This window comes from Callionymus lyra, chromosome 17 (assembly GCF_982586985.1).
Source record: "Callionymus lyra chromosome 17, fCalLyr1.hap1.1, whole genome shotgun sequence".
NCBI lineage: Eukaryota > Metazoa > Chordata > Actinopteri > Syngnathiformes > Callionymidae > Callionymus > Callionymus lyra.
In genome coordinates this window covers 23,676,394-23,701,211 of record NC_141834.1, presented here as the reverse complement: position 1 = coordinate 23,701,211, position 24,818 = coordinate 23,676,394, and the positions used below count along the sequence as shown (strand labels likewise).

Sequence of the window (24,818 nt, the reverse complement as noted above, 5' to 3'; positions counted from 1 at the left end):
ATCGTTCCTCTGATAAGAACCTACAACAGTGGAGAGAATGGATTCAGTTCCAGAGAAACTAATTCTATCAATGCTTAGAATTGATTTGTAACAATTATGCATTCAGTCATAAATCTCTTTTTATCTGTTGGAAGCCTCATGTCAGAGGAATAAATCTTGTTGTATGAGATGAATCCACTTGAGACTTAAAACATCTATTTATATACATTGTTATTCACATGGATAGTTCTCATCCTATTTAAAATTGATTTTAAAAATGTACCTGCTCGTGAAAACGAAATCATCTCTATATGACCTGCAGCCATATTGTTTGTTAATGTCGTTATTATCATATTGTTTATGAAGTGAAAGAGCAAAGCAGTCGTTTCTAGCGTTATAATAAATTAAATATATAAATATAAATAAAGAAAATAAAAGACGCTAAAATATTCGCAGATACTAACAAAAGCATCTGCTACGAACTGTAACGTGTACGAAACGTGACCTGACTCGATGATAAACCGCGAACTGTTTATATTTTAATGATTAAAATCAATAGTTTATTCATGAAAGTCTCATTAATAACAACTCGGTATGTAAAGTCGCTTTAAAAAACGGGCGCTTTTTTATCCACCGCGGCGACCAAACCGGTCAGGGTGGTGCCCGCCTCTCGCCAGGCTGAGTGGAGGAGCGGAAGCTCCACCCGCCGGAGAGGTGTGAGTGACCAATGGCAGTGCGTCTTCCCAGCGTTAGTCCCGCAGAAGCTCGTCTGGATCCACATCAACACCTCGAGTCCAGATCCAGCGGAACCGACGGATCCACGAGAGACCGTCTCTCCAGACGAGCCACGGATCCGGGGCTCCAGCCTGAAGGACGCGAGGAAGGATCCGACTGTCTTCACTTGTGAGCGGCGGAGCTAACAGGCTAACCGGGATTGTTTCCTCAGCAGTTAGCATGCTAGCTAGCTAGCGTCGACTCTTCTATGCTGCGCGTCAAGAGTCAAGAATTTCATTCATATTTGTTTTAATCTTTTTTTTTATCAACGGTGGTTTGACTCCGGAGACGGTGTTCCAGGAGCAGATCCACCAGGAGGGCTTTAGTGCCAGAGTTCACACTCCAGGTACAAAAGGCAACAAGTTTGGCTGAAAAAAAGCTCGTTATTTTGATTTAAAACTAGTTTAAGTCCAAACATGGCAGCCCTGGAGTGGAGATGAACCTCCAGTGAGAACCACAGCCACAGGACTCGGTGCTGCGGACCCGGACGAAGTTGGTTGATCGCTGAGGGACTGACCAGACGAGCGGATGTCCAGGACCAGTCGCCCACATGCTGAGGATCAGGTCCTGGACTTGTGATCTGAAGGTGGGAGACCAGAGCGCGCAGAGCAGCCCGGGGGAAGATGGCGGAGAGCTCCCCCAGCAGGCGGTGAGGAGACCCGCTGGATTCCCCGTCCCTTGGCCCCGCTCGGAGGACACATGCAGGCCAAAAAACGCTACTTAATCCTCTTCTCCGCCGGCGCGTGTCTCCTGCTGCTGTTCGGCTTCGGGGGGATCCACGTCCCGCTGTCCCGGCGGGCGCAGAGCCGGCGGGACCGGACCCTGGGCGGCTCTCAGGCCGGGTCTCGCTGGCGCCGCTCCCCGGGCTCGCTGCAGTCGTTCCTGGTCTCGGACCAGGACCAGGACGACGGTGACGGACGCCTGTCCCCGAGGCAGAAGAGGGACGCCGGGGTTCACTATGGCAGCAGATGCAGGATGGACTCCTGCTTCGACTTCTCTCTGTGCGAGAGGAACGGGTTCAAGGTCTACGTGTACCCCGCTCAGAAGGGCGAGAAGATGTCCGAGAGCTACCAGAACATCCTCTCGTCCATCGAGGGCTCTCGCTTCTACACGCCCAACCCCGGACAGGCTTGTCTGTTCGTCTTGAGTCTGGACACCCTGGACCGGGACCAGCTCTCGCCTCAGTACGTGCACAACCTGAGGGGGAAGGTCCAGGGTCTCCCTCTGTGGAACGGAGGCAAGAACCACATCATCTTCAACCTGTACTCGGGGACCTGGCCCGACTACACGGAGGACCTGGGCTTGGACATCGGTCTGGCCATGTTGGCCAAGGCCAGCATCAGCACGGAGAACTTTCGGCCCAACTTCGACGTGTCCATCCCACTGTTCTCCAGAGACCACCCCAGGACGGGGGGCGACCGGGGCTTCCTCAAACACAACACCATCCCTCCCTTTAGGAAGTACATGCTGGTCTTCAAGGGGAAGCGGTACCTCACAGGAATAGGTTCTGACACCAGGAACGCTCTGTACCACGTCCATAACGCCGAGGACGTGGTTCTGCTCACCACCTGCAAGCATGGCAAGGACTGGCAGAAGCACAAGGACGCCCGCTGTGATAAAGACAACGCCGAGTACGACAAGTGAGTGTTGCACAACTTCTTCCTCTCGTTTCCTTCCAACCGTCGGTTCTTTTATTACTGTTACTCACCAGTGTTTCCAGGAACAGTCTGTGACTCTGAAGAGGAAATCATTGTGAAATCATTTGTCCTGTTAGAACCAAGCGAGACTGGATCTGATGCTTCGAGTTAACGTTGTGATGACAAAGCTCTTCTGATCCCTTCTTAGCTCAACATCTAACCTCGGTTCACCAAGAACCTCGTCATGTTTGGAGATGTTTGTTGTGAATGAAGTTCCTCCAAAGGTCTACTTGTAAACTTTGATATCAGTCTAATAGGTATAGGAATGTATCTGGTAATGTGTGTATCATGACACAGACCAACGATACGACCAGGTACAAGGATATATTGGGTTGTTGAAACTATTCAATCGCAGGAAAACTGTCGTAGTTAACACACAATACTATTACATGATTAACATCAGGATACTGAATTAAATCTTTATTTGTATTTCACAAGAGAAGAGATACAAGAGAAATCAAATGAATATCTGCTAGTAATCAACAATCTAACTAGTCAAGTTTGAAAACAACATTTTAACCAACACTAATGGACGCTTCAATCCTGAGTACGAGTGAAAACATGCCAGTGAACACGATCAGTGCCAGAGAGTACTGGGTTGTATTGGGTTTCTTTGCTCTTGTTGTCGACGGCGACGACAAAGGGATGGATCGGGGCCGGGCAGGTGCTCTTTGTCACGGTCATTATTAGCGAGGGTTGAGATTGTATTTGCTAACTTTGACTTGGATTTGATGATGAATGAAAAAGTCTACTTTATTCTGGAACAAAGCGGTCGGGTCACGATGCAAACAGAAGACGGAGTGAGGAGGAAAAGGTCAGTCTGGGAGGACGCTGCATATTTTCCTCCTCACTCTTCTGTATTCCATCATGTGGTCGTTCTTTCCATGACTGGATAAACGACAGCGTCTGTGATGTTTGTTGAAGTTCAACAGAGACAATCAAAACCAAATGTCAAGCAAATATCTTGTTAGCATCCGAACCAGCTCCACTTCTTTTCCGTCTCCTGTTGGTTTGTTATCGGCTGCTTTCACAGCAGCGACACTTTTCAATTGGTGTTGACAATTTAATTCCACTTGTGTAAACAAGTATTAAATATTAACGCCGTTGCTTCCTACGTCTTGAACGAGGTCCTACAGTAGTAGTAGGTTTTGATGTGTTTGTATCGTAGTGTTTCTCCAGCTCTTCATCTACACCAACAACTATATGGTCTTTGTGTTTCTCTGGTTCTTCACCATCAAGACTGAGACGATTGTATCCACAACAGTTCCATGAGCCTCCCTTTCTAGAGTCCTGCTCCCAGAGTGGATTCATTTGGAAATTTGGTCACATTTTGGCCTTTTCGACGAAACCACAACATTTCGAATGTGATGATGTCATCGTAGCGTTTAGTGGTTCTCGGTCTGAAAGGACCGGTCTCGACGGAAACCCATGAGATGTTTTCATATACTGTGATGATACTGTGGAAGTATCAGTGCAGTTAATTTATTTTGCTGCCGGCTAATGAGTCTTTATGGATCAGTGCGATGAATTCATTTGAAGATACCGCAGCATCATAAGACTTCATTAGAGACAACCACACACACACCAGGCTCTAAGTAGATTAGCGTTAATATCTGCCACTATTGCCACTTAATTGAATCTTAACTGAACATGAGTCGGAGGTGGAGTGTGTGAGAGTGTGTGAGAGTGTGTGAGAGTGTGTGAGAGTGTGTGAGAGTGTGAGCACTCGCTGCACAACCTTCCAGTGTGACCATGAACTTGTGTAGTCACTGTTGTGGTCTCGCCTGGAGCTCCGGTGCCAACGTCCCGCCGGGCTTTATTGCGAGTCCTCTGTGCCTGCGGCGTGTTGTTTTGGGTTGACTGTACGGCGCTGCAGTGATCGACTGAGGATTAATGCCGACAAAACCTGGTGCCAGCGAGGGGAAGCTGCTCGGTCCGTGTTTGAACAGTTGTTCCCACACAGGCCCGGCTGCAGGATCCTGGAATTCCCCGGCCCCTCTCTGGGCCTGTGTGACTCGTCTGGTGTTTGGTGTCTGCAGTCGATGACCTCGGTGTCGGCGTGTCCGTGTGGAGGTGACACGACCTCCCCGGTCCACCTTCTTTAAATAGTGGAAACTTCCTCCTGTGAGCCAAACATTCAAGACTTTAGTGCCGTTACTGTTGTTAAATGAACACAACATTCCAGGCTTTCATCCTTCATCGCCTCAGTTTACCTCGAAGCATTGGATTTTTGCACTTTTGTCATCTTTGATAATAATAATACATGGTATTACATATTTAAATATACAGTATACATATTTCTTTGTTTGCTCTGTTGTAAACGGTTGGTTTATTTAAAGAGATTCATTTCGACCACAGAAGTAAGTAGGTCAACGATAACAAAACAGTGAAAACCCATGATTCCTTTCAACAAAGTGCTCTATTTAATGACTGCTGATTGGTCGCCTCAGTACTGTAATGAGATCATACAGTGTCTCTTTGCGCTTGATGGATCTACTGACTCCTTCAAGAAACATCTTAAGGCGCTTTTATTTGTTCAGGCTTTTCCTTGATTTTCTGGAACTCCTGTTGTGTTATCAGTTTTATCTTGATCTTTAAAGTATATACTTCATTGAATATTGTTTTGATTGTTTAAGCGCTTTGTGACCCTGGTCTGGAAAAGCGCTATATAAATACAAATGGAAATGGAAAGTAATCCACAACTGTGATTGGTTGGCTGGGCGGCAAAATATCACAAGAGCTGTTCATGTTCATGAGAGGATTGTTGATGACGCCTGACATGCGTGAGTTTTAAACGATACACAAGTAACCTGTGTGTTTGTGAGACCACTGTAAAATGTCGGCTCAGCTGATGAACCTCCATCTCTGGCCTCGCTCCTCACAGCCGGAGAGTGATCCACTACTGTTGATGGGTGGCATCAGAGCTGGAACCCAAAAGAAGGAAAGAAATAATCCCCTTGTGGTTTATGCAGACCCGCGGGAGAGCCGGCTTTGGGTATCTTCTGCCTCCTGAGCTCCACGTCAGGATCCCAGTTCTCGGACCTCGGCGCTGATATCACGTCTGCGGCGCCGACTCATTATTCACAGACGCAGCTGCGCTTCAGGCCGCGGGCGCTTGTTGACGTGCGACGCTCACATTTGTGAGCTGAGGTGTAAATGAGCAGAGCTTGTTTATTCGCTCTTGAAGAAATCAAATGATGAGTTTCCAGCTGAAGTGAATCGACTTATTGTAACGAGAACCAGATCTTTGATTCACACCACGACCGTAGAATTGTTGAGCCTTCAGCGGAAAAATGATTGTCTTAATAAACGTGATTTAATGGTTGGGTTTGGATACACAACATGCTTTAGTGCTGCCGTACGAGGACATGAATACACAACATGGTAAAGCTTATCTTTTGTCAGCCACTGTTATGACTCACAGGCATTCAAACATGACGAGTTCATGAGTTTTGTAGGTTCTTCTCTGGAACTTTGATCAGTAACTGAACAATGACTCAAGCAATGATGCATCTGCGAGGAAGTTGTAATAACTTTATTGATATCTTGCCTCATATCTCGGTGGTTCTGTCATGAGTTTTGTTAATGATATATTTATTTATATAAAGGAGTATTTCTTTAGATTTGTATTTAACACAAACCATAACTACAGGCGGTCCATGAGCAAACATCATAAGGCCTTTGTTAATAATCCATAAAAGGGTTTAATATTTACAAGATTGTTAATGGTCTCGATGGCTCCTCTCAACAGTCCCTAGTTACTTTACTTAACCAAGTTAAGTTATAATTTAGCTGCTCATTTACACTCACTTTCAGGACTGACACCGAGAGCTTTAATAGATTTCTGGAACACCTCTCGGGACAGCAGTGATTGTACTTTATAGATTCTCTTAACCTGAGGAGTCACAGAGAGACTCTGGAAATGAAAATGTATGAGGAAACGGCCTGTAAAAGAAAACTCATTATCATCATCACTAACTAGTAGTGACAGCTCCGTGGTTCGTCTCGAGACCAACGATTGCCTGAATTAAATCGGCCTCATCGAACGAAGCTAGTCTTTAGTTGTGTGAGAGAATCTTTAAATTAATTTAGTGTTGCTCTGCTACAGTCATAAATCACACTTTCCAAGAGACAGCAGAACAAACAGTGGCAGGCAGTTTGTTGGATGGAATTTTAACCCCAAACCCAAAAGCCTTCTCACAGCGAGTTTCCAATTAGAAGAGGCTGCCAAGTCAGTGGGAGCAAGAAGGGAAACATGTCGCAAAAACAAAAGGAATGGAGTGAAATGTAGCAGTGAAAAGAGAGAAGAATGAGTGGAGTAGGGGGTCGAGGGGGCGGGGCAGTGTTCCAGCAGCGTGGGCCGAGTGGATTGGCTGTTATTTGTGAAATGTATCTAGAGACTTGCAGAGTTTTAATCCTACATATTGGCCAAAATCCACAGAGAGCTGCCAGCCAACGTGATGCAAGCGAGGCAGAACCTGCAGAACATGTCGGCGTGAGAGAAGCGTCGTCACTGCTTTAACCACACACTTTAACCCTGGACCCTCACCTCAAGTGGTCGAGGAACTCTGATGTTCCTCAGGACAATAGAACTGATGCAAACCCTCGGAGCACAGTGTTCTGTAAGCTCACGTACGCTGAACTCTGATCGTTTCCACTCGACCTGTGTCTCGACGTTGATGGGACGGTGCTGTGGGTTCGAGGTCTCAGAAGGGAGACTACGGTGTTCTTTACTGGCCCGTCATGTTGGTTTGTCAAGAGAGGTCTACGGTTCTGTTAACCACGGCCATGTGTCGAGCAATGAAACGACGAGTGTGCGGCTGAAACCACAAACCCACTGGGCTCAGATTGTGTGTTTGTTGTTCATGTCCTCAGCCGTAACGACAGTGTTGTGGAAAGAGAAGCTGGACGAGAACTTTGACTTCCTCTGACGGTGGACGGTCACGGGGCTGTGGAGTTATAAAGTAACGTCATGATTCAGAACTGCCTGAGGGAGAGGAAGTGTTTCTATTAATTGTGTAAATACGATGTTTATTTTATTAACGCTGCTAAATCAAGGTTCTCTCCGTCACCGAACTGATATCAAATCTACTTCTTAATTACTTTTCTTGATCATCTATTCCCGCTCGGTTAAAGTATCAGCTCTATGTTAATATCTCAAAGTAATTAAACGCTCCGTGAATATCTTCCTTCGCTTTATTCTTTTACACGCCGCACTTATGTCAGAAAACCTCAGGCTTAAGTTTGAATATATTCTTCAATCTTGTCAACAAATCCTCACTTTTCTTGTGCACTTGTTACCCCCGCCAAGAATGTGTAATTACATTTGTAGTGTCATGTGATGCATCATGGGAAACCAACCCACGCCACGGCGAGAACACACGGATTCCACACAGAAAGGCTGCAGGTTGTCTCAAGATGGAAGTGAACCTGCAACCTTGTTGCTGTGAGGCGCCGGTACAGCAGCGTTGTATGTTCCAGGAACTTGTTATGTCATCACATGAGAGACTTAAACTGCATTATACAACAACGACACCCACGTGGTAAAACATCTCAACATTTATTCTTCAGTTTGTTCTGGTGGTTATTTATATTGTATCGTGAATCATATCTGTGTAATAACACGGATAAATCTCATGGAATTACAAGCCTTCAAACTCATGTTTCCCACAAGATCTTCGTGATTCTGTGTGTTTGCATCTGGACGTCAGTAGATGTTGTCATGTGTCAGGTGTCCAACTGAGCGTCACCAGCAGACGTGTCCATCCTGACCATCTGCTGAAGGTCCCTTGAGATCCGTCTATAGGTTTCACATCTCTGTGCGTCCATGAGGCGTCTGAAGAATGTCTCCTTAATGCCTCGCTGGAGAACATTCGGCTCCCAGCGTCCGACCGTGGCTCGGAACAGCAGGTGTCGCCACTTTTGTTGGCCACGCTCACCGTCAATTTGACATCTGTTCCGGCAGCACGATGTATATTTTCTTGTTGGCACCCACGAGAAAGTGATGTCTTCCACTCGGAATGCTGGAGGGGTGAGTGAGTGCAGGGAACGAGGACGTCTCGTGCCAAGCTCTGATCGGTCCACTCCAGGAGCCGGGCTGGTATGTGAGCGATGGCGTCATGTTCCTCCACCAGAGTGACGTCCAGACTGGGCTATGGATGGAGGGATGTGTGAGTTTTAGTAGGATCTAAGATGAGGGGCGAGGAAGAGTGACCAGTGAAGGTCAACTTCATCTTTGGATGTGTCATCTTGACCTTCCCGAGTGATCTTGATGGTACGACTCAAACGTTCACGTCCAACATTTAATCTTGGGTCGTTCTCGTGTCTGTGGGATCTGACGCTCGTCTTCTCACTGACTCTCCGTCTACAATGAGATATGTTTGCAGCCGGGCAGGCGGAGATCACGGCATGATGAAACCTGCATGCTAAATCCCTCTCAATAATCCCACGGATGGTGTGGAGAGCAGATCTGAAATGTGGAGCATGTTTCAACTGACTCTGGACTCGCTGCCAAAAGATGTACTTTAATTTAGCGTGTTTCGGGAGTCGAGCAGGATTACAATACGTGAACAAATATTCTGGGGAGAGATTTAAAGGGAGGTTTTCATGCTTGTTACTGATGTCAGGATTTTGGCAAGTTGTGCTCTGGGTTTGGACTCCCGGCTGACTCGGTATCATCAGATAAAAGTGGCACACATGCAGATCTGCCCCCATCCTCGGTGGACGCCGGGAGATAAGAAGTGTATTATCTTCATGAGGAAAAATGGAAACAGATAAAAGTTCTGCACGTCTTGTAGTAGTTCCAGTGTGTGAAGTGAGTCGGTGTGAAGTTGAAGTGAACACAACTTTCTTCACTTTGTTTTGAGAGTCACTGAGAAGCAGGTTTGATATCCACGCTCTGTTCATCTTGTGTTGCTCTTTCGTTCATAGCTCTGTTCTTCACCTCGACTCTCTTCTGTGAGAAGATATCGGTTCACTTGAATATCGCAATTTTCTTCACGATAACTTGTATAAAACTGTGTCATTGTTTTTTCTGTTGCTCATTGTGTTTTAATCAAATATCCAGACACTAGATGGCAGCATTATTACGTCCTCCGCATCTCAAGAGAGAATAACTTGGGATGACTGAGGATGAGAGGATACATTGACTATATGATACAGTCCAGCTGCTTTTAAAGCTGATGTACATGATACTGATAACTAAAAAAAAGTATATATATTTTTGCTGACGTCAAATGCTGGTAAAGCAGCGGCTCTGCTGCAGTGAAGATGTGAGCGGAGGTGTGGAGGAGGAGAAATCACGCTGCAAGATTCAAATCGAACTTTATTAAACACCTAAAGACGCATCACGACAGAGTATGAGCAGATGGAAGAAACGAGAAGAAACAAAACAAAGATAACTTTGCTGTTCTGTAGAGACGAGAGAAACTTTTAGTCGACGCATGCAAGTCAACAATAACACACTTGTTGGTGTTAATGTTGACTTGATCATCACAATACTACACATATATACTTGTTACTACACTATCAAAACACCAGAGTCAAGTACTGGACAATACTACACATATATACTTGTTACTACACTATCACAACACCAGAGTCAAGTACTGGACAATACTACACATATATACTTGTTACTACACTATCACAACACCAGAGTCAAGTACTGGACAATACTACACATATATACTTGTTACTACACTATCACAACACCAGAGTCAAGTACTGGACAATACTACACATATATACTTGTTACTACACTATCACAACACCAGAGTCAAGTACTGGACAATACTACTCATATATACTTGTTACTACACTATCACAACACCAGAGTCCAGTACTGGACAATACTATACATATATACTTGTTACTACACTATCACAACACCAGAGTCAAGTACTGGACAATACTACACATATATACTTGTTACTACACTATCACAACACCAGAGTCAAGTACTGGACAATACTACACATATATACTTGTTACTACACTATCACAACACCAGAGTCAAGTACTGGACAATACTACTCATATATACTTGTTACTACACTATCACAACACCAGAGTCCAGTACTGGACAATACTACACATATATACTTGTTACTACACTATCACAACACCAGAGTCAAGTACTGGACAATACTATACATATATACTTGTTACTACACTATCACAACACCAGAGTCCAGTACTGGACAATACTACACATATATACTTGTTACTACACTATCACAACACCAGAGTCAAGTACTGGACAATACTACACATATATACTTGTTACTACACTATCACAACACCAGAGTCAAGTACTGGACAATACTACACATATATACTTGTTACTACACTATCACAACACCAGAGTCAAGTACTGGACAATACTACACATATATACTTGTTACTACACTATCACAACACCAGAGTCCAGTACTGGACAATACTACACATATATACTTGTTACTACACTATCACAACACCAGAGTCAAGTACTGGACAATACTACACATATATACTTGTTACTACACTATCACAACACCAGAGTCAAGTACTGGACAATACTACACATATATACTTGTTACTACACTATCACTATATATCAGTATACATTATATCATTGTATCGTGATACGTATCAACACATTCTTACACACACACACCTGATCTTTGCTCCTCCACTCACACACACACATGTTCCGCTCGACTGTCCTTCACTGATAAATCTTCTCAGTAAGAACCACTTAGCAACATTCTTCATCCAACTGTGAACCACATTTTCTCCTCGCGTCTCGGTGTGTCGCTCTAGTGTTTAATGACGTGACTGCATCAGAGAGTTAGTTAATGGTTCTGTTGACCCGGCTGCATCCAGATGGTTCCTGCTCCTTCCCTTGGTTCCCCGGCGAGGTCACGACCCCGGGGCGAAACAGGAAGTGTTGTCTTTGATCTTTCCCGCTGTTGGAACTAATTACCTGCCTGCAGCGGCGGCGGCGCTGGCTGTGGAATTCATTAACGGCAGATAAAGCCGCTCGCTGGATATGAAGGAATCCGTCTGAGCTGATGTGTATCCAGCATTCCTGTGAGATCAGGTTCCTGTTGGTGAGCCGGTGTCAAGTGTTCTGAAGACACAGTTTCTCTTATTCTTGACATGAGTCCACGATGTTTAGAAATCATTGTTTCTGCCCTGAACCCCTAATGCTGTCTCAAACATACTTCTCTTAGTATACTAGAAGTTAGTATGCATCAGGATAGTGTACGTACTAACTAGTAACTAATCCTCCACAGATAGTATGTCTCAAACATACTTCTCTTAGTATACTAGAAGTTAGTATCATCAGGATAGTGTACGTACTAACTAGTAACTAATCCTCCACAGATAGTATGTCTCAAACATACTTCTCTTAGTATACTAGAAGTTAGTATCATCAGGATAGTGTACGTACTAACTAGTAAATAATCCTCCACAGATAGTATGTCTCAAACATACTTCTCGTAGTACACTAGAAGTTAGTATCATCAGGATAGTGTACGTACTAACTAGTAACTAATCCTCCACAGATAGTATGTCTCAAACATACTTCTCTTAGTATACTAGAAGTTAGTATCATCAGGATAGTGTACGTACTAACTAGTAAATAATCCTCCACAGATAGTATGTCTCAAACATACTTCTCTTAGTACACTAGAAGTTAGTATCATCAGGATAGTGTACGTACTAACTAGTAACTAATCCTCCACAGATAGTATGTCTCAAACATACTTCTCTTAGTATACTAGAAGTTAGTATCATCAGGATAGTGTACGTACTAACTAGTAACTAATCCTCCACAGATAGTATGTCTCAAACATACTTCTCTTAGTACACTAGAAGTTAGTATCATCAGGATAGTGTACGTACTAACTAGTAACTAATCCTCCACAGATAGTATGTCTCAAACATACTTCTCTTAGTATACTAGAAGTTAGTATCATCAGGATAGTGTACGTACTAACTAGTAACTAATCCTCCACAGATAGTATGTCTCAAACATACTTCTCTTAGTATACTAGAAGTTAGTATCATCAGGATAGTGTACGTACTAACTAGTAACTAATCCTCCACAGATAGTATGTCTCAAACATACTTCTCTTAGTACACTAGAAGTTAGTATCATCAGGATAGTGTACGTACTAACTAGTAACTAATCCTCCACAGATAGTATGTCTCAAACATACTTCTCTTAGTACACTAGAAGTTAGTATCATCAGGATAGTGTACGTACTAACTAGTAACTAATCCTCCACAGATAGTATGTCTCAAACATACTTCTTTTAGTATACTAGAAGTTAGTATCATCAGGATAGTGTACATACTAACTAGTAACTAATCCTCCACAGATAGTATGTCTCAAACATACTTCTCTTAGTATACTAGAAGTTAGTATCATCAGGATAATGTACGTACTAACTAGTAACTAATCCTCCACAGATAGTATGTCTCAAACATACTTCTCTTAGTATACTAGAAGTTAGTATCATCAGGATAGTGTACGTACTAACTAGTAACTAATCCTCCACAGATAGTATGTCTGAAACATACTTCTCTTAGTATACTAGAAGTTAGTATCATCAGGATAGTGTACGTACTAACTAGTAACTAATCCTCCACAGATAGTATGTTCAAATATACTTCTCTTAGTATACTAGAAGTTAGTATCATCAGGATAGTGTACGTACTAACTAGTAACTAATCCTCCACAGATAGTATGTCTCAAACATACTTCTCTTAGTATACTAGAAGTTAGTATCATCAGGATAGTGTACGTACTAACTAGTAACTAATCCTCCACAGATAGTATGTCTCAAACATACTTCTCTTAGTATACTAGAAGTTAGTATCATCAGGATAGTGTACGTACTAACTAGTAACTAAACCTCCACAGATAGTATGTCTCAAACATACTTCTCTTAGTATACTAGAAGTTAGTATCATCAGGATAGTGTACGTACTAACTAGTAACTAATCCTCCACAGATAGTATGTCTCAAACATACTTCTCTTAGTATACTAGAAGTTAGTATGCATCAGGATAGTGTACGTACTAACTAGTAACTAATCCTCCACAGATAGTATGTCTCAAACATACTTCTCTTAGTATACTAGAAGTTAGTATCATCAGGATAGTGTACGTACTAACTAGTAACTAATCCTCCACAGATAGTATGTCTCAAACATACTTCTCTTAGTATACTAGAAGTTAGTATCATCAGGATAGTGTACGTACTAACTAGTAACTAATCCTCCACAGATAGTATGTCTCAAACATACTTCTCTTAGTATACTAGAAGTTAGTATCATCAGGATAGTGTACGTACTAACTAGTAACTAATCCTCCACAGATAGTATGTCTCAAACATACTTCTCTTAGTATACTAGAAGTTAGTATCATCAGGATAGTGTACGTACTAACTAGTAACTAATCCTCCACAGATAGTATGTCTCAAATTAAACTCTGCTCCTACAAACTAACAGGAAATGACGCGACAGCTTCTTCTTCTACTACTATTTAAGGATGATTTCAACCAGCTGTAGGAACACTAGTGACACCTGCTGGCAGCACATTTTGGAAGAAGAAATAAAATAAAAATATGAGAATCAAAATATTCGCGAGATATTTAAGCTGGTATCAGCAGCGAAGACGTGTTTATCTTTCTAATGCTGCTGAAAATACACCTGTAAGTAAATGAATATATATATATATATATATATATATATATATTTATTTACAACGTCACTAAGATGGAGCTGTTTAGTGTAGAAAGTATCCATCGATTCATACTCAGTTTTGTGGGCGTTTCAGTGTCAATTTAGTGTGTATGGAGCACTACATTTACAAACTAAGAATTGAGACGCACTTACGCACTAAAAATACGAACTTTAGTTAGTACACTAGTATGTGATTTGAGACCCAGCATAAGACCCGTGGTAGTTGAACAGTGGTATCAAACCATCTCTTCCCGGCGTCAGCTGACTGTACTCACAGCTGGCTACACTGAGTGACGGTCTACAGTTTATTTTTGGTGCATGACAACATCCAGCCACAATCCCCCGAGTATTTCCAGTTTGTTCTTAAACGTGACCTGCAGAGAACTCTGCGTATATTTTATCTTCGGTTTCCTCCCCCTCCATCTCCCTGGAATTCTTCCTTTAGCAGAGTTAAAAATATAAGCACTTTATTAGCCTGCAGCAGGATCAAGTCACACCACTGGATTTAAAGCTGCGACTCGATCTGTGCGCTGATAACTTATCAAAGCTGTCAGTCCAAAGTTCAAGGATGGAAAAGTGCTCCAAGATAAATAACTCTGTTCAAAGATTGAAACGGATTCTGAGTCATAATCCAGAAAGAGTCCAGGTTTAATCTTCTCTGATGTTTGAGCGTTTAGTTGAAAAAGATCAGTCGATAATCAGACTTTAATGTTGACTTGATGTCGTACGAACAGAAGCTTCTATCGTCAGTAGTTGATACCAAACATATCACAATACATATATAGTGATGGTGTAGTAACAAGTATATATGTGTAGTAACAAGTACATATGTGTAGTATTGTCCAGCACATGACTCTGGTGTTGTAATAGTGTAGTAACTAGTACATATGTGTAGTATTGTCCAGTACTTGACTCTGGTGTTGTGATAGTGTAGTAACAAGTATATATGTGTAGTATTGTCCAGCACTTGACTCTGGTGTTGTGATAGTGTAGTAACAAGTATATATGTGTAGTATTGTCCAGTACTTGACTCTGGTGTTGTGATAGTGTAGTAACAAGGATATATGTGTAGTATTGTCCAGTACTTGACTCTGGTGTTGTAGTATTTACAGACCACATGACTCTTGACAAAGTCGTTACTACTTTCATTTGTTTTCAAAACAAAATATGTCCAAACATCAGCTTTAAAACTTGCTGGAGTCACTGTATCCTCTCGTCCTCAGTCGTCATTCTTCCTTTAGGAGGACTAATGACTACCATCTAGAGGCTGTAAGTTGAATTGCGACAGTATTGATATTTTCTTTTCTTACACTCCTAATAACAAATAATGTCATTTAATTTAAACTAAACGACTGAACTACACACATAAATACTCAAATTAACTAATTTATTGCAGCTAATCTACAACTTGAACAAGCAGACTAGCGCCACCTATAGTATACCTACAATATAGTGATTGTCAGCTCCGTGATTTATGCACAATCAAAATAATCCTCCGTTAAATTATTCACTTTTCTTAGGCGGCGCCGTTCATGGGAAGTTAATCACTGCAGGCATTAGTCATGTTTACCCAGGATTCCTTGAGGCTCGAGCTTGTTTTGTTATCAAAATATTTGTCCTAGGAATAGCAGCGTGTTCGCCTGGAGCTGCAGGACATGGAAGCGTCTTCGACAACGATTCCTCCACCAGAGGCCCAATTATCGTCTTCATCCAAGAGTTCTGTGGATGAAGCAACTTTTCATGTTGAAATCCAGCCTGTCTATGCATTAGCAGCTTAATAACATCCGTGTTCAGACTCGTCTGGACCGGGCTGGACTCCTCCGGGAGCCGCTGGACTTTATTCCGGGCAGGTTCTGAGAGGCGCCGGGATCGAACGCCGACCCACAACCGCTCGCCGCCGCCACACTTTCTCACCAGCTCCACATTTTTAAATCCCTCCGGAAATAACGCGGCTCTTTTTATTTCCAATCCTCATCATCATTAGCACAAAAGTTGGCCTCTAATCTGTGTTTTGTCGTCGAGGGAGCGCCCCCTCCTCTCGCCGCTGGTAATTGTGAGGTAATCATTGCTTCCCTCTCGAGAGCTAAAAGACTGTGTTTACACTTTTTTTCTGGCAGCTTTGCCAAGACCCTAATTTACTGCGGCGCTGTAATGAAGCGCCTCTTGTCGTCTCTTCACACGACACATCGCACTTCAGCTGCATCCGTCGCTCCAGCGCTCTGCCATCTTTTAATTCCACTGATCAAGGTCCATCTACAAGATGCAAATATTTCTCCTCCCTCAGGAATGAAGAGTATTTTCAGTTCAGATGTAAATCCAGGCTTCAGTATTTGTGCCCGGAACACATTTGAAGAGCCGCTCGTCACTGTGACGACTCCATTATAATCCAGTAAGAACCATTAAAGACCTGTTAAGTCCATTATAAACCAGTAATGTGGAGACTAATCTTAACTGGCTTCTGCAAAGTCCTCCACCGGCAGGACGTCAACTGGGTTCAGAAAGGGTTTTGAAAAACCTGCGTTGTGACGACAAACCAGGAAGATGTGTGTTGTATCGCAGGTGAGTGTGAGGTTGTTGTAGTTTAGTGTTGGTTTGAGTTCCATGTTGTGTAGAAGTGATGCTAAAGTCTCATGTTTCTGCCATCATTTGTTGTTGATACTTAAACCTGAACACAAGCTTGTTTCTCTGAATTTTCTCCTTGATCTTTAAAAAATGTTTTAATGCTAAAATCTCAGGAAACAAAACGTCGCTGCTCACCTCCAAACCTCGACCAATAGTATCACTGATCGCAAAATAATCTCAATATTCCTCTGAATTTAGCATTTAAAGTTCCTGCACGTCAGCCAATACCTTCTCTGTGATCCTTCATCAGTGTTCGATTGCTCACGTCTGTCCATCTCGGGTTGTGTTGCCGAGTAAAAACCAAAACAACTTTCCCGTGATTGCTTTTCTTCCGTCTGATGTCCTTACATCCCATTTTTCATCTTCATTGCCTGTGAAATATATGTGGCAGCTTTCATCAGTGTCCTCTTCCTTATGCTACTCATGTGGTGTCCACGCCATCCATCAATCCGTCCCGTGACGGCCTGCCTGGCGTCCGTGTGCGTCTTCCCGCCACTACCTGCCTCCTCACATCCTCCTATCTTTTCCCACATCCAGCCATTCTTGGCGGGCGAACAGAAACATTCCTGGCTCCGACTTATCTGTCCTGCAGTGGCTCGTAGCAACAGACGCAGCAGCTCGCTACCATCGCTCACATATTCAGCTGCTACCAAACACGTGTCAATCACAGATATTTCAGACCAAACTGCTGATTTTCAAGAGATGATCGGACTTGTATGTAAAGACCATTAGTATACTTGTATATAAAGACCATTAGTATACTTGTATATAAAGACCATTAGTATACTTGTATGTAAAGACCATTAGTATACTTGTATATAAAGACCATTAGTATACTTGTATATAAAGACCATTAGTATACTTGTATGTAAAGACCATTAGTATACTTGTATATAAAGACCATTAGTATACTTGTATATAAAGACCATTAGTATACTTGTATGTAAAGACCATTAGTATACTTGTATATAAAGACCATTAGTATACTTGTATATAAAGACCATTAGTATACTTGTATGTAAAGACCATTAGTATACTTGTATATAAAGACCATTAGTATACTTGTATATAAAGACCATTAGTATACTTGTATATAAAGACCATTAGTATACTTGTATGTAAAGACCATTAGTATACTTGTATGTAAAGACCATTAGTATACTTGTATATAAAGACCATTAGTATACTTGTATATAAAGACCATTAGTATACTTGTATATAAAGACCATTAGTATACTTGTATATAAAGACCATTAGTATACTTGTATATAAAGACCATTAGTATACTTGTATGTAAAGACCATTAGTATACTTGTATATAAAGACCATTAGTATACTTGTATATAAAGACCATTAGTATACTTGTATATAAAGACCATTAGTATACTTGTATGTAAAGACCATTAGTATACTTGTATATAAAGACCATTAGTATACTTGTATATAAAGACCATTAGTATACTTGTATGTAAAGACCATTAGTATACTTGTATATAAAGACCATTAGTATACTTGTATATAAAGACCATTAGTATACTTGTATGTAAAGACCATTAGTATACTTGTATATAAAGACCATTAGTATACTTGTATGTAAAGACCATTAGTATACTTGTATGTAAAGACCATTAGTATACTTGTATATAAAGACCATTAGTATACTTATATATAAAGACCATTAGTATACTTGTATATAAAGAACATTAGTATACTTGTATGTAAAGACCATTAGTATACTTGTATATAAAGACCATTAGTATACTTATATATAAAGACCATTAGTATACTTGTATATAAAGACCATTAGTATACTTGTATATAAAGACCATTAGTATACTTGTATATAAAGACCATTAGTATACTTGTATATAAAAACCATTAGTATACTTGTATATAAAGACCATTAGTATACTTGTATGTAAAGACCATTAGTATACTTGTATATAAAGACCATTAGTATACTTGTATATAAAGACCATTAGTATACTTGTATATAAAGACCATTAGTATACTTGTATATAAAGACCATTAGTATACTTGTATATAAAGACCATTAGTATACTTGTATATAAAGACCATTAGTATACTTGTATATAAAGACCATTAGTATACTTGTATGTAAAGACCATTAGTATACTTGTATGTAAAGACCATTAGTATACTTGTATATAAAGACCATTAGTATACTTGTATATAAAGACCATTAGTATACTTGTATATAAAGACCATTAGTATACTTGTATATAAAGACCATTAGTATACTTGTATATAAAGACCATTAGTATACTTGTATATAAAGATCATTAGTATACTTGTATATAAAGACCATTAGTATACTTGTATATAAAGACCATTAGTATACTTGTATATAAAGACCATTAGTATACTTGTATGTAAAGACCATTAGTATACTTGTATATAAAGACCATTAGTATACTTGTATGTAAAGACCATTAGTATACTTGTATATAAAGACCATTAGTATACTTGTATATAAAGACCATTAGTATACTTGTATATAAAGACCATTAGTATACTTGTATGTAAAGACCATTAGTATACTTGTATGAAAAGACCATTAGTATACTTGTATATAAAGACCATTAGTATACTTGTATATAAAGACCATTAGTATACTTGTATATAAAGACCATTAGTATACTTGTATGTAAAGACCATTAGTATACTTGTATGTAAAGACCATTAGTATACTTGTATATAAAGACCATTAGTATACTTGTATGTAAAGACCATTAGTATACTTGTATATAAAGACCATTAGTATACTTGTATGTAAAGACCATTAGTATACTTGTATGTAAAGACCATTAGTATACTTGTATATAAAGACCATTAGTATACTTGTATATAAAGACCATTAGTATACTTATATATAAAGACCATTAGTATACTTGTATATAAAGAACATTAGTATACTTGTATGTAAAGACCATTAGTATACTTGTATATAAAGACCATTAGTATACTTATATATAAAGACCATTAGTATACTTGTATATAAAGACCATTAGTATACTTGTATATAAAGACCATTAGTATACTTGTATATAAAAACCATTAGTATACTTGTATATAAAGACCATTAGTATACTTGTATGTAAAGACCATTAGTATACTTGTATATAAAGACCATTAGTATACTTGTATATAAAGACCATTAGTATACTTGTATATAAAGACCATTAGTATACTTGTATATAAAGACCATTAGTATACTTGTATATAAAGACCATTAGTATACTTGTATATAAAGACCATTAGTATACTTGTATGTAAAGACCATTAGTATACTTGTATGTAAAGACCATTAGTATACTTGTATATAAAGACCATTAGTATACTTGTATATAAAGACCATTAGTATACTTGTATATAAAGACCATTAGTATACTTGTATATAAAGACCATTAGTATACTTGTATATAAAGACCATTAGTATACTTGTATATAAAGATCATTAGTATACTTGTATATAAAGACCATTAGTATACTTGTATATAAAGACCATTAGTATACTTGTATATAAAGACCATTAGTATACTTGTATATAAAGACCATTAGTATACTTGTATGTAAAGACCATTAGTATACTTGTATATAAAGACCATTAGTATACTTGTATGAAAAGACCATTAGTATACTTGTATATAAAGACCAGTATACGTCTCGTTGGACCAGCTGTGAGGTGTTTCTCTGTTCAAATCTATACAAAAGGTTGGACGTCAAACCTGAATACAAAGAGCGTCATCCTCTAGTTGAATATGTACAGTATCTTAACCCATCAGTTACACTGGATGTGTATCATGTCTCGTTAGACTCGGCTTCGTTGGACATCGGGCGACGATTGCCTTATTATTATATAAAAAGGTGGTTTCAACCACAAAACAAAGAACACTTTGTAATTTACTCACCTGGGGGTTAAAAAGAAATGTAACTGGTCGCGTTTGGATGATATATTTTGGCATCCAGTTCTGTGTCTGTGTAGGACTGTTGCATCTTGTTTATTTAATTCACCAACATTGATCTTTGTATGTACTCTATTGATAGTCTTTCTTTATTTGCATTATCAACGCTTTAATGGAGAATTATCAGAGCTGGTCTCGCGACCGTTTCCATTCAACCCGTGCGATAATGACTCGCTTGTACATGTACACGTGTAGAAATCAAATAAACACAATAGTATATTAAAAAATAGACGTAGTTTCCATTTTACTTATGGGTGACAATAATTTGTTGGTTCAGTTTCCTTTTTTTTTTCCTCCATGATGGTCTGTCGTCGGTCAAAAATGGAACCTCTGAGCTTGTGAAAGTGACGCAGCTGTTGTTGATGCACAGCAGGTTCACTCCTTGTGTCATTCAGGGGTGACATGTTCCATACAATGGTCTCCGAGACGGTCACTTGTGCTACTATGAAAGTGAACCAGGTTCATACCAGACTCTTGAACTGTGAGAGCAAAGAAGCACCTTCTTGCACGTCTGAAGGAGAACGAGCTCCTTCATGATGAACCTTCAGATGTTGTGTATTTAAACACTGAAGGACACATCACTCTGAAGGAGGCGTCGCCGTCTTGTTCTCTTGGTTAAAAAAGCCCAAATGTTTGTGCGATGAATGAACATCTGGACGAGTGATTGAAGACTCAATGGAGTGAGTTATCTTCAGGTCTTGTACAGTTGTGAGCAGCTTTCTCGCCCTGACTCTCCGACGCTGTAACTCAAGCTTCTCTGGGATCATTAAGGAAGTCGTGAAGACGAACGTTCGCTGCCTGAAGGAAACAAGTACGAGTTCTTCACTTTGAAAAATGGCTTTTGTGGCTTTTTTCTCCATCAACTTGCAAAACGAGCCGACTTGTGATTCTTCATGAGACAACCACAGTCACATTGCTTCACCACTGGAACACACTGGCAGATGCTAGCGTTGTTCAAGAGTGTTTGTGTGACGCACGTCTGCCAACAATCCATCAGCGGCTCGTCTGACATTTAGATCGGAATCTCTCGTCTACAGTCGAACATAAATCATTATTTAGAATAATTAACATTCACAGGAATGATTCCATGTAATTACACATGTTTGTCACAGTTTTTTAACATGGTAATGTTCATGAATCGCTTGAGTTTATTAACCTCTTGTTCTCATCAATTTATCCCATTTTCTGTCCGGTCGTGCTCCTCATAATAACTGACGTCGAGATGCAAAGAATCTCATCTTGTTTCTTTATAGTTTCATCTCTTTGGAAGAGCAAGAGAAACATTTTCTCCCAGAATAATAGTGAGTTTAAATTACTCTTGACATCTGGCTCAGTGCTGTGCTTCATAGTTGTGTTAACTGGCTTCACACCGACGCTGTGAATAAAGCTGGAGTGCTCTTGAGATTGGACTTATTTAAGAGGTAAATCACTAAACAGGAAGTGGAATAAATAACGGCTCCAGTGCGCCCCCCTCTCCCGCTGCCTCGCTATAAATCTCATTTTCTACTTCCTCTGTGCTGTCAATCGAGCCGGCGTGATGGGCAGCTCGCCGTTGCCAAGATTAGGAGTTCGGAGCTGAAGAATTTCCCTCTCAAAAGCCACCAGTGAAAGTGAGTTCATGGCATGAGGCGGCGACGGACGAGGAGCAGTTGACAAGCACACGCTGTATCCCGGCAACCTGCGCAAGAATGTCGCACACAAACGCACACAAACGCACATAAAGAGTGGTCTTGATCTCCGTCCTCATCGGAGGCGCTTGAAAGGCTGGAGATGCCGTCAGATGGACGTTCCCCTGAGAAGACTTCACACCAGGACCTGTCAGCGTGAGACAGACTCGCACATAAAACTGACAAATGTAAGAGCTGCATCTACACATCGTCTCTGTCATGGACAACCTCTCTGTAGACGCACATCCACTCTTTAGTTTGTTCATCTCCTTCTACAGTTTATGATTTTAGAAAAACTATGTTTAGAGTCAAAGTGATGTCATCAGTTCACTCAGTCACATGATCATTGTCTAGACATTTTGATGATTGATTGTGTTAATATAAGATCAACTTGATTGACACTACACACTCACACAAACATGTTACTGAAGCTCCAGCTGACTGGACCACAGGTTAGAATATCAACTAATGGGATGCTTTATTTTTCATAAGCTCCGCCCACTTTGTGGAGCACTCAGAGATTTGATTGGATCAGGTGTGTGTCGATCAAAACAACCGTTTTTCAATTTATTTCCAGTCTGAACCATCAAACCAACACCGGTGCCTGGTGGAGCAGATCAAATGGAGTCCATATCGATCCTAGTTTACCGTTTCTACTCTCAAGACCACCTTTGGTCGAGGTCGCTGCAGAACGTAGTTGTTTGTGAGACTTAATGCTTCAACTTCAACCTCAATAATGCGGAACATTTCAATGATGTCCAGTGTGTGTTTGCAGCGTGTGTTTGGTGATGGTTTCCATCAGAGCTGACGTGTGGTCGTGAAAGAGCAACACTGAGGTACCTAACTAGCAGTGTCAGGAGGATAAAACCCGACCGAGTCCACCACAGACATGCCGTCCTGCCCAGACAACGGCGGACCATGTGTGGCCTCAGGCTCTAGATTTTCTGTGTGGCCTGAACCCAAACTAAGACGTAAACGACTGTCTAGCACTGTGTCGGTCTGAGGGCCGAGTCTGGCCGGCACCTCGTTTAATGCAAGATATTTAGATCCGTAGAGCTGCTGTGAGTGAAATAGAATTGAAAGTCATACGTACACGTGCAGATCACAGAGATGAATCTGATATTTGACATTCCAGGCCAGAAAAGATTTAAAATGTCAACAATGTGTCACGAAAGCAGAAGTGTGTTGCAGATGGAGATGCTTTGAGTCTGTGTCGACACATGCTTCTGCTAAAATTAGCGAACAAAGAATGAGAACAGAGACCGACACTGCAGCCTGTTTCCTCTTCCTGTTGGAAGACGAACGTTCTTTCCATGAAGACTCATTCTGTCTTCATTTGGCCGTGAATCAGTTTCTAAAACCTTTGTTTTCCAGGCCTGGAGGGAAGCAGAAGATCTTGATCAGGATCACATGAGTCAGAAACTAAAGGAGCCTCATGATCACTTGTTATCAGATCAGTACAATGTTTCCAGGACAAGATGTTCTGATCCCATTCTCATGCACTCTCGTACCTTCTTTCTTCTCTGGCTCCTCTGAGGCCAGGCTTGAGTTTGTCGTGTCGTGTGGAGCTCATTGCAGATGTTATGCCGGGTCACACTGTTCCTGTTCTTTCCCTGATCATGAAGATCTTCACACTCTTTGAGGAAGTTTCCCTGACATGCAGAGAAGCTGCTCCGCCTCACCATCTGGAGGAGATGTGTGGAGGCAGTCAGAGGAACATCTGTCCTCAGATTGTCCTGATCTGATGGATGGTGCTCCAGACCTTCACTGGAGCTTTCATAATCTGCACCTCTGGTTCCTCATTGGTCAGTCAGTGTTTGAGGTCAAAGCTTCCATCGACCGTCTTTATGTCAACATATTGTACGTCTGCCTGCATTAACTTTCACCGTCGCTTCATCCTTTTGTGTCCATTAATCCTGCCTTCATTCATATGGTTGCTCTTTCTGAGAGATTATCACATGTGTACGAGATTATCTAGCGGTACAATAGAACGCTGCAGTACAACACTCTTCACTGTATGTATATGTATATATACGCTGCTTGTTTCTACATGTATTATCCACATTTAACCCTGTATTTTACTAATATATATATTTGAAATCATTTCTGTGCTTATTTGTGTTGTATTAATTTCATTTTGAATTATCTGAATATATTTTTACACTTAAAATTAACACTTAAAGTATTTATTTTAGAATTCTTTTTATATATACAAGTATATATAAGTATAAGTAAAATATTCCCATATTCTCACTTATGTACTTGTATTTAATTTTTCCATGTATAACTACCCTTTTTTTTATTATGAGGTTCTCTGAACTAACTACCTAGTGAATTATGATATTAAATACT

The 24,818-nt window shown here is 40.8% G+C and overlaps 1 protein-coding gene across 1 annotated transcript in view; it reads left to right on the top strand.

The window, feature by feature from the left end:
• Nucleotides 1-739: 739 nt before the first annotated feature.
• Nucleotides 740-24,818, top strand: part of LOC148063050 (exostosin-1b-like) — a 39,438-nt gene continuing 15,359 nt past the window's right edge. Inside the window, exon 1 of the mRNA XM_087812241.1 lies at nucleotides 740-2,393. Within this exon, the coding sequence (XP_087668367.1) occupies nucleotides 1,453-2,393 (941 nt within the window). The 5' untranslated portion in view covers nucleotides 740-1,452. The remainder of the gene's footprint in view (nucleotides 2,394-24,818) is intronic.